The sequence below is a fragment of the Meles meles genome, chromosome 18 (genome assembly GCF_922984935.1).
Source record: "Meles meles chromosome 18, mMelMel3.1 paternal haplotype, whole genome shotgun sequence".
Lineage (NCBI taxonomy): Eukaryota > Metazoa > Chordata > Mammalia > Carnivora > Mustelidae > Meles > Meles meles.
In genome coordinates, this window is record NC_060083.1 from 22,395,993 (window position 1) to 22,418,629 (window position 22,637).

General features: G+C 44.6%; 1 protein-coding gene and 1 non-coding gene across 2 annotated transcripts in view; one reads left to right on the forward strand and one right to left on the reverse strand.

The window, feature by feature from the left end:
• PHF12 (PHD finger protein 12) overlaps nucleotides 1-22,637 on the reverse strand; it is a 42,547-nt gene that overhangs the window by 18,590 nt on the left and 1,320 nt on the right. The window contains 1 exon segment of the mRNA XM_045985780.1: nucleotides 1,501-1,573. Coding sequence (XP_045841736.1) covers nucleotides 1,501-1,573 — 73 coding nt within the window.
• On the forward strand, nucleotides 16,957-17,103 carry LOC123930412. Its single transcript, XR_006816111.1, has one exon. It is a non-coding gene; the product is annotated as a U4 spliceosomal RNA (small nuclear RNA).

Consider the following 22,637-nt stretch of genomic DNA (forward strand, 5'->3'; position numbering starts at 1 on the left):
TGGCAAAGGCAGACTTGACAATGGGCAAAGAGTGCGATCCGAGAGCACGTCAGAGCGGCATTTCGGGGAAAGGACACTATGTTAGAAAAAGGCTACTAGAATCCCCATCAAGCAGCTCTGCTTCTAGAAAACTGATGAAGAGGTAACAGAGCTTTGGAGTGAAGCAATTTGGCTCAAATCTTGGCTCTGTTAATTCTTTAATTCTAACTTGGGAAAGTTATTCTACATCCGTTTCTTCCTCTTTAAAATGGAGGTACTACTCCCAGTACCCACAGATGGCTATATGGATTAAATGAGACAACATATGCAAAATACCCAGCGCACGATGGGCACCAAACTAATGTTAATTCCTCTTCTCCACCTCTTTTCCTGGCTTCACTTCTCCCCGAGCTGTTCCCAACCCTTTCACATCCAGCTTCTTCAGTGGCAGGTTTCTGAAAGGCCTCCTGGCTGGCAGGTGCTACTAACGGGCCCTGCTCTAACCTAACCAGGGACGCACAGGAAGATATCTTGTGAGGTGGACAGGCTGGAAGACAGCCTGGTTTGTGGACCTTAGGAGATAATCAAACTACAGCTGGGGCTAAGTGGTTGACTTGGCCTTGTCTTGCCTTTTAATAAGAACCCTTGTGCACATGTTGAAAAATAAAAGTCTGCCTATCTGTTTACCTTCTTAAAGGCTGAAAACTGTTACACACATAAACCACAATCTCTGAATCATCTCATCCTGTTTCTGCAACCAAGGAAATCATCATTCATTGTGACATCATGTTCAGGGGCCGGGAAAACAGAGGTGATGTCACAATGAAGGCAAGTTGCTTGCTGTGTAATTAGTGTGAGGGGAGGGAAGGAGATAGTTTACGATTCATAGACAGATTCTAATCCACAGTCTATAATTTAGGATTGGGTCTCTCATAATCTGGATGGAAACGCACATACTTCCTTTTTTGAGAAAGAGGAATTTAGCTTTTGCAAGCCATAAAAGGTCTCAAAATAGAAAATCATGTTCTCCAAGCCAGTGCTGAATTATCAAAGACAAGGGAAGGGGAGCTAAAAAGGGGTTAGGCAACCTGGGGTGCAGATGGGTTGGTCCCTCATACACCCAGCCAAGTCTCTGGATATCAGTGACTTATTTGCCTTGGGGTGAAGGAAATCCTTTTTCCACCAAGCTAGAAAAGCAGCCTTGTTTTTCTTCAGCCACTTTTAGTCATGGATATAGCTGCCACATTCAAGCCACTTATCAGCCTACTCCTGTCACTAGTGAATGAACAGGGCTCAGTAAATTAACACACCTCTTCTGCCCATTTCAGCAGCTCATGTTTGGATTTTAGGCCCTACTGGATTCCAAAGAGTCACCATGGGGAGAGTGAGGGTGATTCCAGGGCTGGAAAAGACAAGAAGAAGGGACGAAAATGCCTTCAGGGCCAGGCCGTCTTAGCTCTAGAGTATCAGTGCTCTAGATCTGGCATTCTGAGCAAAGCCTGCAGGAAGCGGCATTATTACCTTTCGGCGGACAGTGCACCGGTGACACATCCACTCCCCAGGAGGCAACATCTCTTCACTCAGTGGAGGGTTACTGTGGGGAAAAGACAACGGCAAGACTGAGTACTAACCTTTGATGCAGCAGGAAAAAGCCTGGCTGGGTCTGGCACAAAGCCGCAGGTCCCCTATTCTGGCCAGTCCTGCAAGCACTGCTAGGGTGCTCTCTTCCTTCAAAATGGTTATCTGGCATTATTTGTAATAACCTCAAGAGTGAGCCCCTCCCACATCTCAGAAAGAGAAGAAACCCACAGCTATGAACTCTGGGCTTACAGGGAAAGACACGAAGAGCTGGTCTGGAGCCTTAAGAATCATTCCCAAACTATCATGCTGACAAAATCATTGCTAGGTCCTCCACACTCCTCAAAGTCTGTCAGTGTAAGGCTAAGCTCTCCCACCTGCTGTTCGGAGCCCTGTGTAGCACAGACCCATCACCCCTTCCCAGGACCCTTTCAGGTACCCACCCCCCCCAGTCAAACTGAAAACTTGCTATTTCTTTCTCTATACTACTTTTTCTCCTAGAAAGCTGTGCCTGTTAAAACCCTATTAATCCTGTAAAACTTGCCTCAATCAGTCTATGGTCGATTAAAGATGGCTGCAAATTCTTTGCTACTCCTACTCCAGAGGTAGGCCATTTCCTTCCTCTTGAATGAGGCTGGTCTTGTGACTTGTTTTGACTAACAGAATGCCCCGGAGGTAACCATGTTGTAACTTCCGAGGCTGGGTGTTAGGAGACCTGCAGATTCCATTTTTACATGTTTGGAATGTTCCATCTCAGAGCCCTGCTGTCATGCTGAGAGGCCACACTGTGGAGATTTAAGGCACTCCAATTAACAGCTTCCTCTGGATGCCAAGCCAAAAGCCAGCATGAACTACTGCTGTGTGACTAAGTCCTCTTGGACTATGCCAGCTTAGTCGAGGCTCTAAAGGACTGTGGTCCTAGACAACAGCACACTGAGCAGAAAAACCACCCAGCTGAGCTCAGTTAACCTGCAGACTTATGAGAGATAATAACTAGCGTCTGTTTCAAGCCACGGAGTGTTGGATAGCTTGTTACGCAGCAACAGAAAACTGAGTACAGCTCCTCCATACACTCTTCCTGGGTTACTCATACATCCTGGACCTCTGGGCCACGTGGTTTAGTTCTCTTTTTGTACTTTTTTTTTTCCCCGCCCCCTTTTCTCTTTGTATTTCTCATGTTTTCCCTTGTGTAGCAGGTTTTTTTCTTCTCTTTTCAAATAATCTCTACACCAAACATGGGGCTCAAACTCAGGACTCCGAGATCAAGAGTTGTATGCTCTTCTGACTGAGCCAGACAGGAACCCTAATTTACTCTCTTTTCTTATTTATTACTTATTGTAAGCTCTATGCCCAACGTGGGGCTTGAACTATCATTCACTCATTCATTCTAAGCTCTATGCCCAATGCTGGGCTTGAAGTCACAACCCTGAGATCAAGAGTTGCATGCTCTACCAACTAAGCTGGCCAGATGCCCCTCTTATTTCTTTCATTAGAAGGCCCAACACAAAGACTGGATCTTTTCCCTCTCCGTAGGTTTATATTATAATACAGAGGTTGTACACAGAGCAGTCACTCAAGTCAATACTGAGTCAGAATTAGAGCTGTGTAGGGAAGGCCTTACTGATCCTCCACTGATTTCCATTAAGGTAACACCAAGAACCATATATATAGACTTTATTAAATCCTTGGGAGGGCCACATTTCTAATGTCTATACACTGGTGGTTCTCAAAGTGTGGTACCTAGATCAGAAGGAAACATCAGTATCATCTGGGAGCTTATGAGAAATGCAAATTCTGAGGGACACCTGGGCAGCTCAGTTGGATGTCTGCCTTCGGCTCAGGTCATGTTCCTGGTGTCCTGAGACTGAATCCTGCATTGGGTTCCTTGCTCGGTGGGGAACCTGCTTCTCCCTCTGCCTGTCCTTCCCCCTGCTTATGCTCTGTCTCTCTTTGACAAATAAATAAATAAAATCTTAAAAAAAAAAAGGAAATTGAGACCTAAGTTCAGGCATGCAGAATCAGAAATTCTCTTCTACAGAATGAAGCTACATTTATGCTTAAGAAAATCCTGTATTTGGTTCCTGGGAGTCACTTATTTGGAATGGGAAGGAGGAAGTTTTTCATCAAAAAAAAGGATGAGAAAGGGGCACCTGGGTGGCTCAGTCGATGACACATCTGCCTCCTACTCAGGTGATGATCCTGGGGCCCTGGGATTCCGGGGGCTGAGTCAGGCTCTGCTTCAGCAGGAAGTCGGCTTGAGATTCTCTCCCTTTCCCTCTGCCCCTGCCCCCACTCATGTTTTTTCTCTCTCTCTCTCTAATAAATAAATAAAATCTTAAAAAAAGAAAAAAAAAGAGAAATACCTAAAAAAAAAATTGAGGGCTGAATAACATAAGGACTCTTCCTGAAGTCCCAGGGCTTAATATTACATCGGTCTACTGTTTCTTTTTTTTTTTTAAATAAAGATTTATTTATTTATTTGACAGAGAGAAAGAGATCACAAGTAGGCAGAGAGGCTGGCAGAGAGAGAGGGAGAAGCAGGCTCCCTGCTGAGCAGAGAGCCCGATGCAGGGCTCAATCCCAGGACCCTGGGACCATGACCTAAGCCAGAAGGCAGAGGCTTAACCCAATGAGCCACCCAGGCGCCCCCGCTCTACTGTTTCTAGCTAGGAGAGCACTTGGTTTGGCAGACGGTTCAGATGGCTCCTGCTTTGCCATGCTTCCCTGCAGCCCCAGGTATTCCACCAGGCCTTCACAGGTCCTTGCCTCCTTTTCTCCCTGCTTCCTTGGTGGAATCTCAGGAGATCCTTACTAGGAGGCAGAAAACTGGAGCACACTGGCCTACTGTGACAGGTCTTCAAATCCCAGAGGACCACAGATGAATGTCACCTGTAAAGTCTTCCCCACTTCTCTCCAATGGATTTTTGCATAGGCCACATCCAAACTAATGAGATGCCTGGATGTAATCTGCAAAGGCCTACAGACTCTGCTATGCTTCAGCAGCTGTCGTATTAAAATTAACCCTGAAAAGGCTGTCACTTCTTTTTTTTTTTTTTTTAAGATTTTATTTATTTATTTGACAGACAGAGATCACAAGTAGGCAGAGAGGCAGGCAGAGAGAGAAGGAGGAAGCAGGCTCCCTGCTGAGCAGAGAGCGGGGCTCGATCCCAGGACCCTGAGATCATGACCTGAGCCGAAGGCAGAGGCTTTAACCCACTGAGCCACCCAGGCGCCCCAAGGCTGTCACTTCTGATTCGGTTTTTCATCCTTTCTTTTCATCTGCCTGCTTGGCTTTGTACCAAGCATACTCTCCACCAAACATGTAAAGCAGAGAAGGGCAAGGTAAGGTGGTTTGAGCTTCGATCTTTTACCAAGATGTAAACGGCCTCCTGGCTACCCTTCACACTTCCCTCAATCTAGCCCCAACCTCTGCTGGCAGAATTAGTTATTTAAAACACAATTCTGACCATATCACCCTCCAAATTAAAAAGCTCTTCAGTATCACTCCTATCCTACCCTATCCTTTATTACAGGATAAAGTTTAAGCTTTATCAGTATCAGTATTGTAGGTTAAGACTCCTGTGGCCAGAATTCTCCATCTTTCTCCAGCTTCATTAACCTGGCAGCTCCCCACACAGTCCCACCCACTGAGCCACCCAGGCGCCCCTTAAGAGGTTTTTTAAAAGTAGCTCCTGGTTGGTTTCTAAAGGATCACTTTTAGGGAAACCAAGTTTAAGAACACTCATTTCTCAGAATTCTAGATCACGGCCACAAGTTCTTCTTGTCTGCCCTAAAGTGCATGATGAGGGCTGTGAGTTTTGTTTTTTTTTTAAGATTTTATTTACTTATTTGACAGACAGAGATCACAAGCAGGCAGAGGATGCAGGCTCCCCGCTGAGCAGAGAGCCCGATGCGGGGCTTGATCCCAGGACCCTGAGATCATGACCTGAGCCGAAGGCAGAGGCTTAATCCACTGAGCCACCCAGGCGCCCTAGGGCTGTGAGTTTAGGGAATAGCACAAGAAAGGCAGAAAACTGTCTCCAGGATGAACAAAGAACATTTATTTATTTATTTATTTTTAAAAGATTTTATTTATTTATTTGACAGAGAGAAATCACAAGAGAGGCAGGCAGAGAGAGAGGAAGGGAAGCTCTCCGCTCAGCGGAGAGCCCGATGTGGGACTCGATCCCAGGATCCTGAGATCATGACCTGAGCCGAAGGCAGCGGCCTAACCCACTGAGCCACCCAGGCGCCCCTGAACACAGAACATTTAAAAGAGTGAGGCCTTGTTGAGATTTTGCTGCTTTCTCAGAGATAGAATGTACATCTTGAAATAAACGTGAAAATGCAGTATTTTGAGAAGGCAGTAACTGTAAGACAGGATGGACAGGGAAGAAAAGTCTGTTTCTAGACAATGCTTAGCGCAGATACAGCAGGAATACAGAAACTGCCCATCATAAAGTTTTCTTGGTGTTTCCTCTTTGCCCCTAGCAATTCCTTTCAAGATATTTAGTAGGCAGTTTTTCCCCAATTTATATGACAGCGAGAAAGGGAACACAAGCAGGGGGAGTTGGAGAGGGAGAAGCAGGCTTCCCTCTGAGCAGGGAGCCAGACACGGGGCTTGATCCCAGGGTCCTGGGATCATGACCTGAGCTGAAGGCAGACGGTTAACCATCTGAGCCACTCAGGCGCCCCAAGCAGACAGTTTTTCAACTCAAATATCTAGAGCAAAAGGATTCATGAAATGGATCCAGGAAAGACTGTTATTGTTGGAGTAATAAGCTCAGGAACTAGTTTAGAAAGAGGCTGCTTTGCAAAAGACTAGTTTTGCTCTGTATCAGAAATACTGCCAATAAGGAAAGGATTCTAGGGAGAAAGGAGATTCTGCAGCCTCAGGACCCTCATACACATCCTGAAGACTTTCCCATCTCAAAGCTCTTTCCCCCATAAGAATGATGTTCCCTTAAGTTTTGTGTGCAACCCTGAAACAATTATACGCATGCCAGTCTTTAAACCATGATATGTCTGTCAAGAAAAACAAGGCTTTGTCTCAGCATCCTCTTATCCTTATATATCAGTGAAGACAAGGTGCTGAGGGCCATTCTCTATAAAAGGAAATCATTAAAAGTTAAGAAGTCAGGTAATGTTGGAAATGTTTTATCAGAGTTTCCGCTGCTCAGCAGTGAAAACCATGAGGATGCTATAATGAGCCAGTGCTGCTTGTAAAGACATCAATATGCTTCCTAATCACTAAAGCCTAGAAATAGCAGAGCGATTATCTCATCTTACATCTACATAGTGTACTATAGTTCACAAGTGTTTTCACAGATGGTCTTATTTGATCTTCACCAGCACACTGTGAGAATTCTTACTCCCATCATGCAGTGATGAACCGGACTTTATCTAAAGCCACAGAACCAGTGAAGCTGCAGAATTAGAACCCAAATCAGTTTCCTGACTCTTTCAAATCTTGAGTCCTAGTTGTTTGTAAAACAAAAACAAAAACAAAAACAAAACAACAACAAAAACTTTGGTAGTTCTCTTATTTCTGGGGGACACAGTGGACTATCCATCAAGGTATCGTCCTCAATCTCAAGGTTGAGCACTTCCTTCTCCATCAGTCAATATTTATTGCATTCCCACTGCTTACTAACTAACCAGTGCCACGCCAGAGGCACCACACTGGAGGAAAGACACAAAGCAAACAAGTTATGATCTATCCCACCAAGAAACAGCCTTTGGGGAGAGAGGATCAAAGTCATTCAAGCATTTAATGAACAATTAATTATTTCACACTAGGCAATGTGCTAAGTGGTGAGATTTCAGATGAAGTCTTTGTTCTCAGGGATCATAGCCTAGAACAACATGAAAAGGACAGCTGACAACGAGACCACATACAATCAACTACAAACTGAACCTACCCTAAAGTCCTATAGAAGACGCAGCTGTGCATGGATGCTGGGCTCAGTGAAGCGCCCTAGAAGTTTGGCTACTTGGTACTGCAGGTGACAGTGACCTCTTCCCTACTTTCTTTTTTTTTTTTTTTTTAAGATTTTATTTATTTATTTGACAGACAGAAATTACAAGTAGGCAGAGAGGCAGGCAGAGAGAGAGAGAAGGAAGCAGGCTCCCCGCTGAGCAGAGAGCCCAATGCGGGGCTCGATCCCAGGACCCTGGGATCATGACCTGAGCTGAAGGCAGAGGCTTTAACCCACTGAGCCACCCAGGCGCCCCTCCCTTTCTTTTCTGTAATTCAGAACTATACAACAAATGTAATTCACAGTCAGTGAGCCTTTAAAGACAGTGAAGTTAAGGATCTCGAGAGGAGGGGCACCTGGGTGGCTCAGTGGGTTAAGCCTCTGCCTTCAGCTCAGGTCATGATCTCAGGGTTCTGGGATCGAGCCCCACATCAGGCTCTCTGCTCAGCAGGGAGCCTGCTTCCTCCTCTCTCTCTGCCTGCCTCTCTGCTTACTTGTGATCTCTCTCTCTCTGTCAAATAAATAAATAAATAAATCTTTAAAGGAAAAAAAAAAAAAAGGATCTCAAGGGGATCCCAAGCAACTACAGTTTTGGAAGCAGGTGTATTTCTGTATGCTGAAAAACTACATAAAAGAAGGAAAGTTCTGGAAGTCGGGACATCTTCCTGAGAATGGGTGTTTTTATGTCCATCTAGAACTCAAAAGTACGAAAGACTTTAGCATTCCTTATGAGAACGGTCCAAGTCCTAGAAAGGAAGGTGAGTCCTGGAAAGTCCGTGAGCTGGCTTGTCTTGGAAAATGTCGCTCTTTAGAGAGTACCCTGCGAGGGCAGAGCTTCTGCAGATATCCATCCGCCTTCACTGCTATAAATGTTTCCTCTCAGATCATCTGTTAAAGAGCCCTGGCCTGGGGCACCTGGGGGGCTCAGTGGGTTAGGCCTCTGCCTTCGACTCAGGTCATGATCTCGGGGTCCTGGGATCAAGCCCTGCATCCGGCTCTCTGCTCAGTGGGAGCCTGCTTCCCTCCCAACCCCGCCTGCCTCTCTGCCTGTTTGTCATCTCTGTCAAATTAAAAAAAAAAAAAAAAAAAGGCAAGCCCCGGCCTGCGATTCCTGGCCAGAAAGTGGCTATTCAGCTTTCTAACTTGCTGCTTGACCACCACCTGATCTCAAAGACATTCTGCCAGCTATAAAACAGTTCGTAACAAATAGAGCTCTAAATCCTCAAAGACTGTACAACTGAAAGATATGCATCTCAAAGCCTGGTGTGGCTCTCTGTGAGGCCTGTGAGGGCCTATAAATCGATGACAGTAACACCTGTACACAAACCAATTAGAAAGCTGGTCAAAGCATTAATTTTTCTAAGAAAGATTTATTTATTTTAGAGAGAGAGGAAGAGTGTGCGTGCAGGAGTGGGGAGTCGGAGGGAGAGACAGACTCTCAAGCAGACTCTGTGCTGAGCGTGGAGCTTGATGTGGGGTTCATCTCACGACCCTGAGATCACGACCTGAGTCGAAATCAAGAGTGGGTCACTTAACTGACTGAGCCACCCAAGTGCTCCTGGAGATTTTATTTTTTAAGTAATCTCTATACCCAATATGGGGCTGGAACTCACAATCCTGAGGTCAAGAGTCGCATGTTGTTTTGACTGAGCCAGCCAGGCACCCCAGCGATTTTTTCTTTTTAATTCTCTTTGGGAGAATGGGGACTGACTTAACTGACCCAGCCACGCAGGTGCCCCAGCATTTATTTTTCAAAACTAAAACTCCTAAAGCCAACCTCTGCGGCAGGACTCCAGCATCCAGACTCCCACAAACAAATCCAAATGACCTGACTCTATAGCTGATGACGGTGCCTCGGTTGGTCTATTTCTGGAGTTATGGAAGAGAAAACTACACACACACACACACCCCTTGGCTCACTGTAATGCCTGCGCTGATAGCCTCTTCTGTGTCAAAGATTCAAAGCCCAGAGCCAGATGATCCCAACTCACAGCCAAAGGATGAAGTCCAGTTTTAATTTAGAATTCCTCTTTCATTCACTAATGAGGCTGCAGCCCACCATTGCCGGTGGAAGGTGTTAGTTGTCACGGTTCTTGGCTCTCTAATTAAGAGGATCTATTTCAAGTCATACACCAGAGTGGCTGATCTGAGTCTCACCTCACTCATCTCCCTCACCTATTAATACACGTGAGCCTGCACGACATTAACATTTACTTCAGATTTAGTCGCCACCAGTGGGACCTGTTGCTCCATAGCTCTGCGTTAATTATCCATCCAGTGCAAGCAGTTTTTCAATATGGAACTGGAAGGGAGAAGGGGGAGGGGAACAAGAGAACAAAGGGAGGAGGGGAGAGGTGGAGGGAGAGAAGGAGACAGGGAAGCAGAAAGACTGCCTTTGATTTCAGAGACCTGTTTTTTTTTTTTTTTTTTTCCATTACAACATGCAGATAAAAATGGTGGGGAACAAAATGGTGTTGGGCTCTGGACTTATTTTTTAAAAATATGTTAGTTTACCGATGTATGGCCTGCAAATGTCTATCCAGCTAAATGACACTGGCATTTTAAAACTTGAGCCAAAGGCAGCTGGGGAGACATGGAAATATCACTTAACCAAATTAAAAGCTTTCGTGTGTGTCTTAGGACAAAAGGAAGCAAAATGGATGAAAACTATTTAAGAAAGAAGACATTTTATTGTCTCTTCCTAGACTGACAAAATATTCTATTTAATACGAAGACTGAACAGGAACACTGTGCAGACAGCATATCCGTACACAATATACCAACAGCATTCCACTCGGGTTCACTTCTAAAAGAGGTCAGTCGCGTGAACTGCTAGGGTCTCTCCTGTCAGAACCCATCATTCTCCAAGAATCAGAAGCTCTCTAGCCATATATGGTAGTCTCAGTTAAAATATCAGACTAAGAAAGATTTCATTGACCCCTCCCCACATCTGGATGTCTCCTCCCTTTTTTGGGTGGTGGTGGGGTATTCAGCCAGCAAACGATAGCACCGAGCAGTTTTGATTTTTAATTTCACAGTTCATGGGTCTTGTCCATCCATCTGAGGTCCACTACCAGATAAAAATCCTGCAATCATATCTAATGGCATTGGGTAAGAGTGACTGCAAAAGACAATACATGCTCAGAACAGGCCTGCTCTCCCTCAAACGAGCCCCACTGTCCTTGGCCAGCTGAGGATCTATGTTGGTAATAGCCAAAATGGGAGGGAAGGTAACTACTGACAGGACCACCATCACATCTCCACCTCCTGGCAGCTATCTTGATCTACAAAGAACCTATGAGCACAGAAAACAAGCCTTTTATAAGCTGAAACCAGCTTCTATTCTAGAAAAGAGATGCTGGGTAAGATTTAATTAAAAAATTATCTTTTAAAGCATAAAAGCTGTATTAACATACCCCAATTTAATGGCTTGAAACAAAATCTAATGAATTTAAATGTCAGCATAAATAGCCAGCTTCCTCTGGACACTTGTATGGGCATCAGTTTTTACTGTCCAGTACAGCCTATCTTTCAAAGGCTAGGAAGACAGCCATACTGGAAGATACAAGAAACGAATGCAGAAAGGTCCTGGGGTCCCTGATCCTTAATTCCTTACCCTCCTTCATCCCAGCTACTGACTCAAATACAGTTAATGCCACAAAGTACATAAAAAGTGCAAGGACCGCTGGCTTTTTCATGCAGAGCCTCAGGAGCAGTGTTAACAAGGAGACCAATGAAGTGCCAGGCCATTACAAGTGCCCCACTGAGAAACTTTGCTAGTTGCGTCACTTCCATAGGCGTACGATCCTTTCAAATTAGCTGACTGGGTCCCTAAATTTCACTGCCTTCTATGCAGAGCTGGCCTGTGGTGGCATCCTCCCAGTGAAGCACACCTGGAGAACAGGGTTATGAGTTAGGGCAGCAAAAGGAGGGTGGGAGGGTAGAGTACCAACAGTTACACCAGGTGTTTGCCTCTGCTAAGTTCTCGACAAGCTGAGACTGGGTGCTACAGGGCCTTATCTATCATTAGTTTGGCTATTCTGGCAATCTTGGCTTCTCCACGATGGCAAACGAGGTGGCTGCAAACATTTTAAAATGGGTTTCGGGGAGCCTGGGTGGTTCAGTTGGTTGGGTGGCAGCCTTCGGCTGAGGCCATGATCCTGGAGTCCCGGGATCAAGTCCTGCACTGGGCTCCCAGCTCTATGGGGAGTCTGCTTCTCCCTCTGACCTTCTCCCCTTTCATGCACTCTCTCACTTTCTCTCTCAAATAAAAATAAATAAAATCTTAAAAAAAAAAAAAGAAAGAAAGAAAATGGGTTTCATTTATTCACCTCCTGATAAGATTTTGGAGCCTAAGTGTTTTGGAAGAGTCACCATTCTGGCTTCAGCAGACACTTTCTGATGTTCCCAGAGAATGTTTTTCCTTGGAAGGAAGAATCAACAACTGTAACTGTGTATTCCAGGAATCTCAGAGGTATGGAAAATTGGGTACTGTTCCATGGTCAAATCAAGGAAAAAGTAAGGACATTCTTTTTTTTTTTTTGGCGTACATAGCTCAGGAAATCTGGATCAGTTTATATTTTATAGATACTAGATCTAAAATTGTATAAAGGCTGGGAAAACTAAAAACACTAACAATGTCTTGGGGTACCTGGGTGGCTCAGTCGGTTAAGTGGCTGCCTTTGGCTCAGGTCATGATCCTGGAGTCCTGGGATGGAGCCCCATGTTGGGCTCTCTGCTCAGTGGAAGTCTGCTTCTCCCTCTTACCTTCCCCCCTCTCGTGCTCTCTCTCACAAATAAATGAGTAAAATCTTGAAAAAAAAAAAAGAAAAAGAAAAAAACAACAATTTTTAAAAAAATTTTTTAAATTAAAAAAATTTTTTAATTAAAAAAGAAAAATCTTTATTTGAAATTCAACTAAATACAGAGAGAGCAGGTTTCTACTTAAGACCCAGCTGCTTTTCCCTAAGGAGGATTTCTGCTTCATTTACCCTCCTCTGAAAGGGTCTTCTTAAAAGGAAAGATAGAGAATAATGATATGATTTGCACCAAAACAGCACAGGGCCTATTCCCTCTTTCTTTTTACTGATAAGCCCCATTTTACTCATAAACCTCAAACTCCCCACCCGACATGACTAAAGTAATCTGCTGGGCATACTGTCAAACTGTGCTGTCGTGGTTTGATGCCACAGCTAAGTGCTGACTTGGGCTTCTGAAGCCTTCCAGTTACACCCCCAGTGACCTATTTAGGAGGTGAACAGACCTCTCAGAGACAGAGCACCATAGTTTTTTTCCCTTTGGCCCACTTTTCTCTCAGATGATTCCTAACCAAAGAACAATCACCCTAAAGGCCTGAATGTGTGCACACAAGTGGTAAGATTTGAGGAAAGCTCATATGCAGCAAGCATTCAAGTAAGCTCTTTCCCACTAACTTAAATAAACTGCAGATACTTTTCTTACCATCCAGCTTACTTCAACACCAACAAACTAAGGCCTGTAGTCAAAGATGTCTAATGAATTAGGTGTTAAGAATTAAGTTAAGCTAGAATGGCTAAGTGTTGTCTAAGCCAGGCAAAACCATGAGGACTACAACCAAAGGATTAAAAAACAAACAAACAGGGTGCCTGGGTGGCTCAGTGGGTTAAAGCCTCTGCCTTCGGCTCAGGTCATGATCCCGACCTGATACCGGGGTCCTGGGATCAAGCCCCACGTTGGGCTCTCTGCTCAGCGGGGAGCCTGCTTCCTCCTCTCTCTGCTTGCCTCTCTGACTACTTGTGATCTCTGTCTGTCAAATAAATAAAATCTTTAAAACAAACAACAAACAAGATAAAGCAAAACAGGGGCACCTGGATAGCTCAGTGGGTTAAGCCTCAGCCTTTGGCTCAGGTCATGGTCTCAGGCTCCTGGGATTGAGCCCTGAATCGGGCTCTCTGCTCAGCGGGGAGCCTGCTTCCCCTCTCTCTCTGCCTGCCTCTCTGCCTAGTTGTGATCTCTCTGTCAAATAAATAAATAAAATCTTAAAAAAAAAAAAAAAGATAAAGCAGGACAATGTCTATCAAAGGCCAAAATCATTGACAGAATTCTCCCTACATTTAAGATGCTCTTTCAAAAAAATGGCCAGCAAGATCAAGGAAAACTGAATATAGCTAATCTATGTATAGAAAGAACTACAAAAAGGTATAGGTTTAGACACATTTAATGAGGTTAACAAAGTATAATTTTCATAATGCATTCTAATAACTGATGACTGAAAACTGAAAAAGTTCACTGTAGAATTTCCCTCTAATGTCTCCAGAGCTTCACCAGAACCAAGAATCAGTAGAATTCTATCTGCTGGTTCAGTGAATGTGGGAATTAAAAAGCTCCCAGCTCATCACAGGAGACCTGGGCTGGTGTAAAGAATAAGAGTAGCTGCTCACTGCCCAGTTTTGTAATGAGGAGACGTATCTAAACCACTTAAGAGTTCTATGCATTTCATTAGCTTCTCTGCTCTCTTCTCTGCACTACTGCAGACAGGAGAAAAATACTATTCAACATCCATCTAAGGATCACAGCTGGACACAAGACGGCCAATGTGTTCATGCTGCTGCAAACAGGGTTCCTTCCACCCTGAAACTCAAGCTTGCTAGTAATTGAGAGATTCCCTCACCCTTGCCTGGCCTAATGGTAGAGTGATGTCTTCTGGCTATGGTTAAATTCAAGACCTGTGAAGAATCCTCTCTTGCTCACTCCAGCTTATTTCAAAAAAGAGCCTCATGCAGAGCCACATCAGTGGGAAACACTGACGCTAGGTTCAGGCTTGGAGTCCCAGCCCCGCTGTTACACTCCCAGTCTTTTGTCTTCTCAAGACTGGGAAACATTTCCTGGGAGATATATCTTGTATAGTTTGTCAGAAAAACAGGGGAAGGGCAAAGACTAAACACCAACGCTATTAATTACAGGAAACACACCTAATTAGGGGGAAAGGAATAGTGACCGTGTGTTCCTGTTAACAAAGGTATCATCCACTTGGTAGCAGCAGACATCAGTTCTGTTCCCCAACTAAGTGCTTATCTTTGCACGTCTCTCATTTGTAATACCACTACATATTGCGCAGCAGTGAACAGAGGAAACGTGTCAGGCCCTGGCTTTTGAGTAGTGTAGTGAGCATTTAATACATGGTTGCAAAAGGGAAAGTAGCTTTTTGAATGAGCAAGTCAAGTTATATATTACCCAAAATGTCATCAATCTGTAAGGTGTACTTGGAATTTGCTTACTATGAATGCAACAACAGGTCTACATAGTAGACAAGTTCTTTTTTGACAAGGGGTCAAAAGCAATGGTTTTTCCTTTTATCAGTGTCTACTGTACCCCTCAGTGTCTTCTGCCTCCCATGCAAATGTGCTAACACTTCATCTTTATTCTTATTTGCTGAGACCTAGGTTCAGAAATAATGTTAGACTTAAAGGATGAAGACTTTGACATCTATAAATGGCAGGCAGAAAAAGGATTCACCTTCTTATTCTTCTTAATTGCTCTCAAGTCATGGGAAAAGCAGTCAGCTAGTGATCTGTGCATGTGTCCTGGGCATGGTGACAAATCCGCAACACCAAAGTGCCTTTCTGAAATTTGGTCTAGGACTTGCACTGAATACAATGTCCTCCTCTTTCAGGAAACTGGCAGGGGACAGTTGTACTCCTGTCCAGTCTCTTAGGAGGCTAGCATTATGCAGAGGTGCTCTTATAAGTGTCACTCACTGAATGGCAATGCAGCTGGCCATGTTTGTACTCCTTGGGGACTTTTTTTTTTTTTAAAGATTTAATTTATTTATCTGCCAGAGAGAGAGAGAGAGAGAGAGAGATCACAAGTAGGTTGAGAGGCAGGTAGAGGGAGAGGGGGAAGCAGGCTCCCTGATGACTAGAAAGCCTGATGCAGGGCTTGATCCCAGGACCCTGAGACCATGATCTGACTGAAGGCAGAGGAAGGCAAAGGCTTAACTCACGGAGCCACCCAGGCACCTCCTCCCTGGGGACTTTTAAGTTAAAGGAAGAGCACAGTAGAGGTGGGAAAGCAAACCTCCCTCCCCTGCTCTGGTGACTTAAAACTCTGGAACCTTAAAATAGGAATGCATTTCCAGGAGCCTGTGCTGCATTATCATAATAATATAACCATCACAACCCCAACCAGGGCCCTGGTGGGGTCACGCCCCACAGCTGGAGCCTGCTTCTCCCCTGCCTGCCATTCCCCCTGCTTCTGCACACTATCAAATAAATAAATAAAATCTTAAAAAAAAAAAAAAACACTGGACATAGGATCAAAACAGACATTTCTCCAGGAAAATATACAAATGGTTAATAAGCACATGAAAAGATGTTTAGGATCATTAGTCATTAGGGAAATGCAAATCAAAACTATAGCACTTCCTGCTCATAGGACAGCTTTTATCAAGAAGACAGATAATAACAAGTGTTGGAAAGGATGTGGGGAAACTGGAACCCTGATGTATTGGTGAGGATGCAAAATGGTGCAGCCACTTTGGAAAACAGTTTGGCAGTTCTTCAAAGGTTAAACATGGGGGCGCCTGGATGGCTCAGTTTTTTAAGCATCTATCTGCCTTTGGCTCAGGTCATGATCCCGGGGTCCTGGGATCGAGCCCCGCATCAGGCTCTCTGCTCCGCGGGGAGCCTGCTTCCTCCTCTCTCTCTCTGCCTACTTGTGATCTCTCTGTGTCAAATAAATAAATAAAAAAAATCTTAAAAAAAAAAAAAGGGTTAAACATGAGTTAGTTACCCTGTGACCCAGCAATTCCATTTCTGGGATATATAAACAAGAGAAATGAAAACAGATGTTCACACAAGATTTGCACACAAATGTTACAGCATCATTATTCACAATAATAAAAAGTAGAAAAAAACCCTGGATGTCTATTAACTGATAAATGGATAGACAAAATGTGGTACATCCATACATGGAATAGTATTCAGCCACAAAAAGGGATGAAGTACAGATAAACCCTACAAGCGTGAACCTTGAAAACTCACTGAGCCCTTTCGAGTTATCACTTGTCCTTTCACTCAGAGCTTAATAAAAACCTTTGTCTCATTCAGTAACACACAGCAGTGACTACTTGGATCCTTTTTGAGTTCAAATTACATAATCTGTTTCTATTGTACGATTTGGCTTAAAAAATTCTCTTGGAGGGGCGCCTGGGTGGCTCAGGTGTTAAGCGTCTGACTTCAGCTCAGGTCATGATCCCAGGGTCCTGGGATTGAGCTCTGCACCAGGGCTCCCTGCTCAGCGGGAAGCCTGCTTCTTCCTCTCCCACTCCCCCTGCCTGTTCCCTCTCTGGCTGTGTCTCTCTCTGTCAAATAAATGCATAAAAAATCTTAAAAAAAAAAAAATTTCTTGAAGACATACTTAAGAATTTAAAACAGATCAACATAGCTTTGCGCAGTGGCAGTATCGTAGCCAATGAGGTTTATCCGAGGCGCGATTATTGCTAATTGAAAACTAAAACAGATCAACATGAATCCCTTCTCCAGTTATAAATGAAGATGCTACCTAAATATGTCTTACATGTGATTTCACATTAAACAATACACTAGTCATTTCAAAGCCCAAAAGCAGTCCTAATATTTTAATACAGCCCACCTATAAAGTACTGTGAGAGCCCTAGGGAGTAGCAGGAAACTGCTGAGTTTACAACTGTATTCTACCTTTCATTGAGTATGGCGATTAATTTGGGGACAGACCCAAACAAAAAATTTCCCGCAACAGTACCATGAAATGCTTACCTTAGGTCACACAAACACTGTTACCTGGGAGAAGCACTACCTCCTCCTCCAGTTTAAAAAAATTTCTGATGCTTCCTTTCTCTTCTTTTCTTTTTTTAAAGATTTTATTTATTTATTTGACAGACAGAGATCACAAGTAGGCAGAGAGGCAGGCAGAGAGAGAGCCCCATGTGGGGCTCGATCCCAGGATCCTGGGATCATGACCTGAGCCAAAGGCAGAGGCCTTAACCCACTGAGCCACCCAGGAGCCCCTGATGCTTCCTTTCTTAACCTAAGTCACCTAGATCCTACCCATTTTTTATTTTTTTTTTTTTTGATCCTACCCATTTTTTAAAAAAGACTTTATTTATTTGACAGAGAGAGAGATCACAAGTAGGCAGAGAGGCAGGCAGAGAGGGGGAAGCAGGCTCCCCGCCGTGCAGAAAGCCTGATGCAGGGCTCAATCCAGGACCCTGAGATCATGACCTGAGCCAAAGACAGAGGCTTAACCCACTGAGCCACCCAGGCACCCCCAGATCACACCCATTTCTGAGTAAACATTTCATACTAAATATTATCATTTTTAAACAGTGATTATACTTTCATCACTGAAACAAAGCACTCTGATCACGAGAATGAGCCCAAGCCCCACGTTAAGTTTACAAAGCACGCATGTAAAACTGAGCTAAAGCTGAATGTTACTGGACCCTCCCTGCCAGAGTGGAACATTTAAAAACAGTAATACACACCCAGATTCCAACGCAATGTAGCAAATGCAAAAAAATAAATAGATAAAATACACATAAAACCAAATTAAGTTTGTTTGTTGTTGAATCATTTTACTACGGAGGAGGCAGGGTGACGGGAGGAAGTCCAGATGCCGACCCCTCCAGTTCTTCAGTGCCAGGTTTCCAAGCACCTCAGAAATAACAGATTCGTAAGATAACATGAAATTAAATGTATTTTATTTTTATTTTTTATTTTTTATTTTTTTTAAAGATTTTATTTATTTATTTGACAGAGAGAGATACAAGTAGGCAGAGAGGCAGGCAGAGAGAGTGAGAGGGAAGCAGGCTCCCTGCCGAGCAGAGAGCCCGATGCGGGACTCGATCCCAGGACCCTGAGATCATGACCTGAGCCGAAGGCAGCGGCTTAAACCACTGAGCCACCCAGGCGCCCCTTAAATGTATTTTAAATTGAGCACTAGCCTGATACTTTTCTAATGAGGAGCTAAACGCAACAAAATCAGAAAAAAAAAAAAAAAAAAAAAAAAATCACCTGAAAAGTTCAAATAGCAAAGATGTTCTGCAACGCAGTTTTCTACTCTGTGTGTGAAACCTTTCTTGTTATGACTCACTGAAAATTAAATATGCAAAACTCCAAGCTGAGCTTAGTTTTGCCTGTGCACAGAGACCTTTTTACTCTCATTCTTCGAAAACCTCATTTTGGATCTCACTGCCAACACCAAAGAGAGGAAAGCCGGCCAACAATTCCAAATATAACATGCGGAGGCAAATGCTACAGAAATCTGTCTGACGGGAAGCAACCATGCTGAGGTCTGCTGAGGTAGATGTGTTTCTCAGACCATTTTGATCCCTCAGTCCGTTTGGAGCAAAATGCCACGAGAAAGCAATCAGAGAAAAACATCCAGTTTTTTCGGCCTCATTACTGATGGCCTATGGTGCTCACTTTATCAGTGAGAACAATCCATTTCAAACAGAAAGATGGGTCAGCGGCAAATAGAGCTCCACCGGTTATTCTAATTTTTTTTTTTTTTTTAAACCAATTCTTAGGGACCATTCCATGGAGACCAGTATTTTCAGAAAGTTCAACTAATGGCATGACAATTACAATAGGGGTCGGGTTCACCAGAAAACACTTAAAAAGATACCTCTTTCCAGTTCGTGGGGCAGGTTTAGTAACCCCCACTACCACTCTGAATAACCGATGAGCCAGTTAAACTCAGATAAAATGATCACACTGTTACTTAAACAAAAACTAAACAATCACCTCCTTAAGTTTAATTCTTCAGCGAGGTCATGACAGGGAACCCAGAAATAGGGCTCCCAGTCTAATTGGGAAGAGAGAAACGTTCCTCATACAGACCAATGGCCCCCGAGAAAAAGACAAAGACAATTAAGTTTATCTTACCAGTCATTTCCTACAGTAGTTTATCTTAGAAAAATCCCCTGTGGTTATGACTATGTCACTAAGCCCAGAAGGTAAAGTTTGCCTAAATCACTTTTGGAACATTTTATTAGATCTTGTTCACTGTGAGGCAAGCTGGCAAGATGCACTAGAGACAGAAAAAGGACTGTCTCAGAGAATTTTGAATGAAGACCTGCAATAGCACTACAATTATGATCAGCAGGGTTTGCAAAACCTTCATCTTCACTCTTGTACATTCTGTACGTAAAGAAAATGATCATTTCTGTGCTTATCTAAATACAGCTGACCCTTGGAAAACATGCATTTGAACTGCAGGTCCTCTTCTATGGAGACTTTTTAGAGTATGGTACCGTACGTGCATTTCCTCTTTATGATTTCCATAACATTTTCTTTTCTCTAGCTTACTGTGTTGTAAGAATACAGTGTACAATACATACAACATGCAGAATATGTATTAACTGACTGCTGATGGTACTGGTAAGGCTTCTGGTCAACAGCCCGCTGTAGGTAGTTAAGTGTTTGAAAAATCAAAACTTATGCAGATTTTTGGCTGTATGGGGGTCAGTGTCCCTAAGCTCCCAGCATTGTTCAAGGGTCAACTGTAAGCCAGTCACAGCCAGTTGAAAAGGAAAGCAAGAGAAAATATAGCCACACCTAACTGCACTCCTACCGGGCACAAGTAATCAGTAATGGCATGAATTAAAGCCGGCACACTCAGGAATCAAAATGGTCTGAGACTGTCAAAGGTGGGACCCAACTACTCTCGCGGAGATGGTTAATGAAGTAGTTCACTTGGGTGGAAAGAGTGTGGAACAGGAGGCAGGAAAGTGGGATAAGCCTCACTTGAAAGAAGACTTCCTGCCTTTGTACCAATATCCAGAATGTTTTGTAATTTATATAACAACTCTGCTAAGTCAATGGTACCTTCAGTACTGGCATCTTCAAAGAGGAAACTGGAGATGTAAAATAAACCCTGCCTCACTTACTAGGATTCTCGAATCTCTGATTACCAGTTCCCATTCATGGTCTTAAAAAAAAAAAAAAAGTATTCAATGAAATGCACAGTCTGGGCAAGTCTGAGTCTCACCAATAGCTACAAGTACCTCCCTCTTTCCTAGCAGAAGCAGAAACTGTTAATTGTTACAACTTGACAAGACTCACACTCATCTAATTAGAAGATCCAGAGCTTAGGTTTTAGAATTTGAAGCCCAAACTCAGGCAAAACAGCACACTTTTTCCACACCTAAAGTTTCTAATAAACAATCTCAGCTTTACTAAACACAGGAGGCTAAAGATAAAGAGCTTATAAAATTCTCAGTATGGAGATCACCCTTCTCCTTTAGCTAACCCTAGCTTCATCCTAGAGATGAAACACCCACACTTTACATCAAGAAGCCTACAATTCAGTATGAGCATACGCATCACACAAGCACAATAAAAAATGTAAGCAACAGGGAAAAAAATGATAAGCAACATACATACCCAGGTACAAATCTCTTCTTTGCTAAAGAACATGGGGAAACTTGACCAGAGGTATTTTCTCCAGGTGGATTACACCTTACAGGAAGCAAAGGCTAAAAACCACAGACCCTTCCTGCTGGTATTAGTCACCTGGTAATAAAAAATTTAAAACCAGCAACAAAGCTTCCTCCAGGATAACCATTTTTGTCCCTGCAACATTACAAGCCCAGATGGGGTGCCCTCCTGGGCAAAAGTATCTGGAGAATGGTAATGGGAGCTTCCTACATAACTTCTGACCACAGACTTAATTTGCCCAGTATCAGTCATCTGTCTAATAAGTGTTCCAAAACCTGCAATTAGTACAAATACACAGTAGGCACTAGTCCACAAGCCAAGAGACGGAATGTGAATTGAACAGTATAGAGAGCTTAAGGAAAACCTCACTTTTTCTTTTTAAACAGAAGACTTAAAAAAAAAAAAAAGGCAACATCAAAAACGGGTGGGAAGAAACAGAAGCCCCTCTCTTTCCCGCTCTCACAAACGCCTGCATCAGTCAACTGTTGCTGAACAACAGAACAGGACCCATCACAACACGACGCAATCTGGGTTCCCTAAGCAGATGTGGGATTTCTGTGGAGATGGTTTCTCCAGGCAGAAGCTGGAGTTTAAACTCTTCCTGGCTAGATTGTTCTGGGCTGAGCTGCTGAGGAGGATCACGCAGCGGGCGATCAACCCAGGTCCCTCCCTCTCTCCGGTCTCTCCCCTCCTCTCGCGTTCAGTTGGGGGGGGGGGGTGCGGCGGAGGGAAGCGCACAGCTTTCCAGCTCTCTGCTCCTTAAAAATGCCCTCGCGGAGCTAACCGCACACAATCCCGCCCCGGCAGCAAAGAATTTTGCCGCGAAGGGCTCGCTGATCCGGAGCGGAGAAGTGAAATCGGCGCCCAAGGGCAATTTTAATTGTCTAACCCGGCCCGATTTCCTAAGAGGCGGCAGCGCGGGGAGGGGAGGGAGAGAGGGAGGCAGCTCCGAGAGGCAACAGGGGGCAAGCGGGGCCAGAGAAAGGGGACCAAAGCGGCGAGATCCTAGCCCGGGTCCCCGAGGAGCTTCTGCAGAAAGGACTCCAGGCCTCTACCCCCACCGTTCCCCGGGAGACGTTTGCAAATCATATATGCAGCCAAAATGGCGCTGAGAATAAAAATATAATTTAAAGGCAGGTCGCCATATTGTAAACAGAGAAGCGGAGAAGAGGCGGACTCGAGAGACACCCTCCATGATTTCTTCCACAGCCGCAAGCCCCCGGGTGTCCGACCCCCCGGGTCTGGACCCGGCCAACTCCGGCGGCCGAAGGCTCCGCGCACCCGCCCGCAAGAGAGCCCAGCCCGGCATGAGCCCGAGGGCGGAGGGCGGAGGGCGCGCGGGCAGGCGAGCGGCACAGGGCCCGGAGCTCCTCCCCTTCCTCCCCCGCCACCGCCGGCCGTGCCCTGCCGGCTCTGTCCCGGCTACCCAGAGCCTTCCAATCCCAGATGGGGCTCTCCTCACTTGTCCCAACCCCCACCTCGGGGTCCGGACCCACTGCTGCTCCTCCCCCCACTCCCAAACGGCCAGATCCCGGCAGACACCTGGGGGCGGGGAGGCGCTCGCCCCAGCCGCTGCAGAAAGTCAGCTAGCGGCTGCAAGCGCCCGTTATTTCGGCAGCCAGGGGTAGGCCGGGTGAAGGAATGT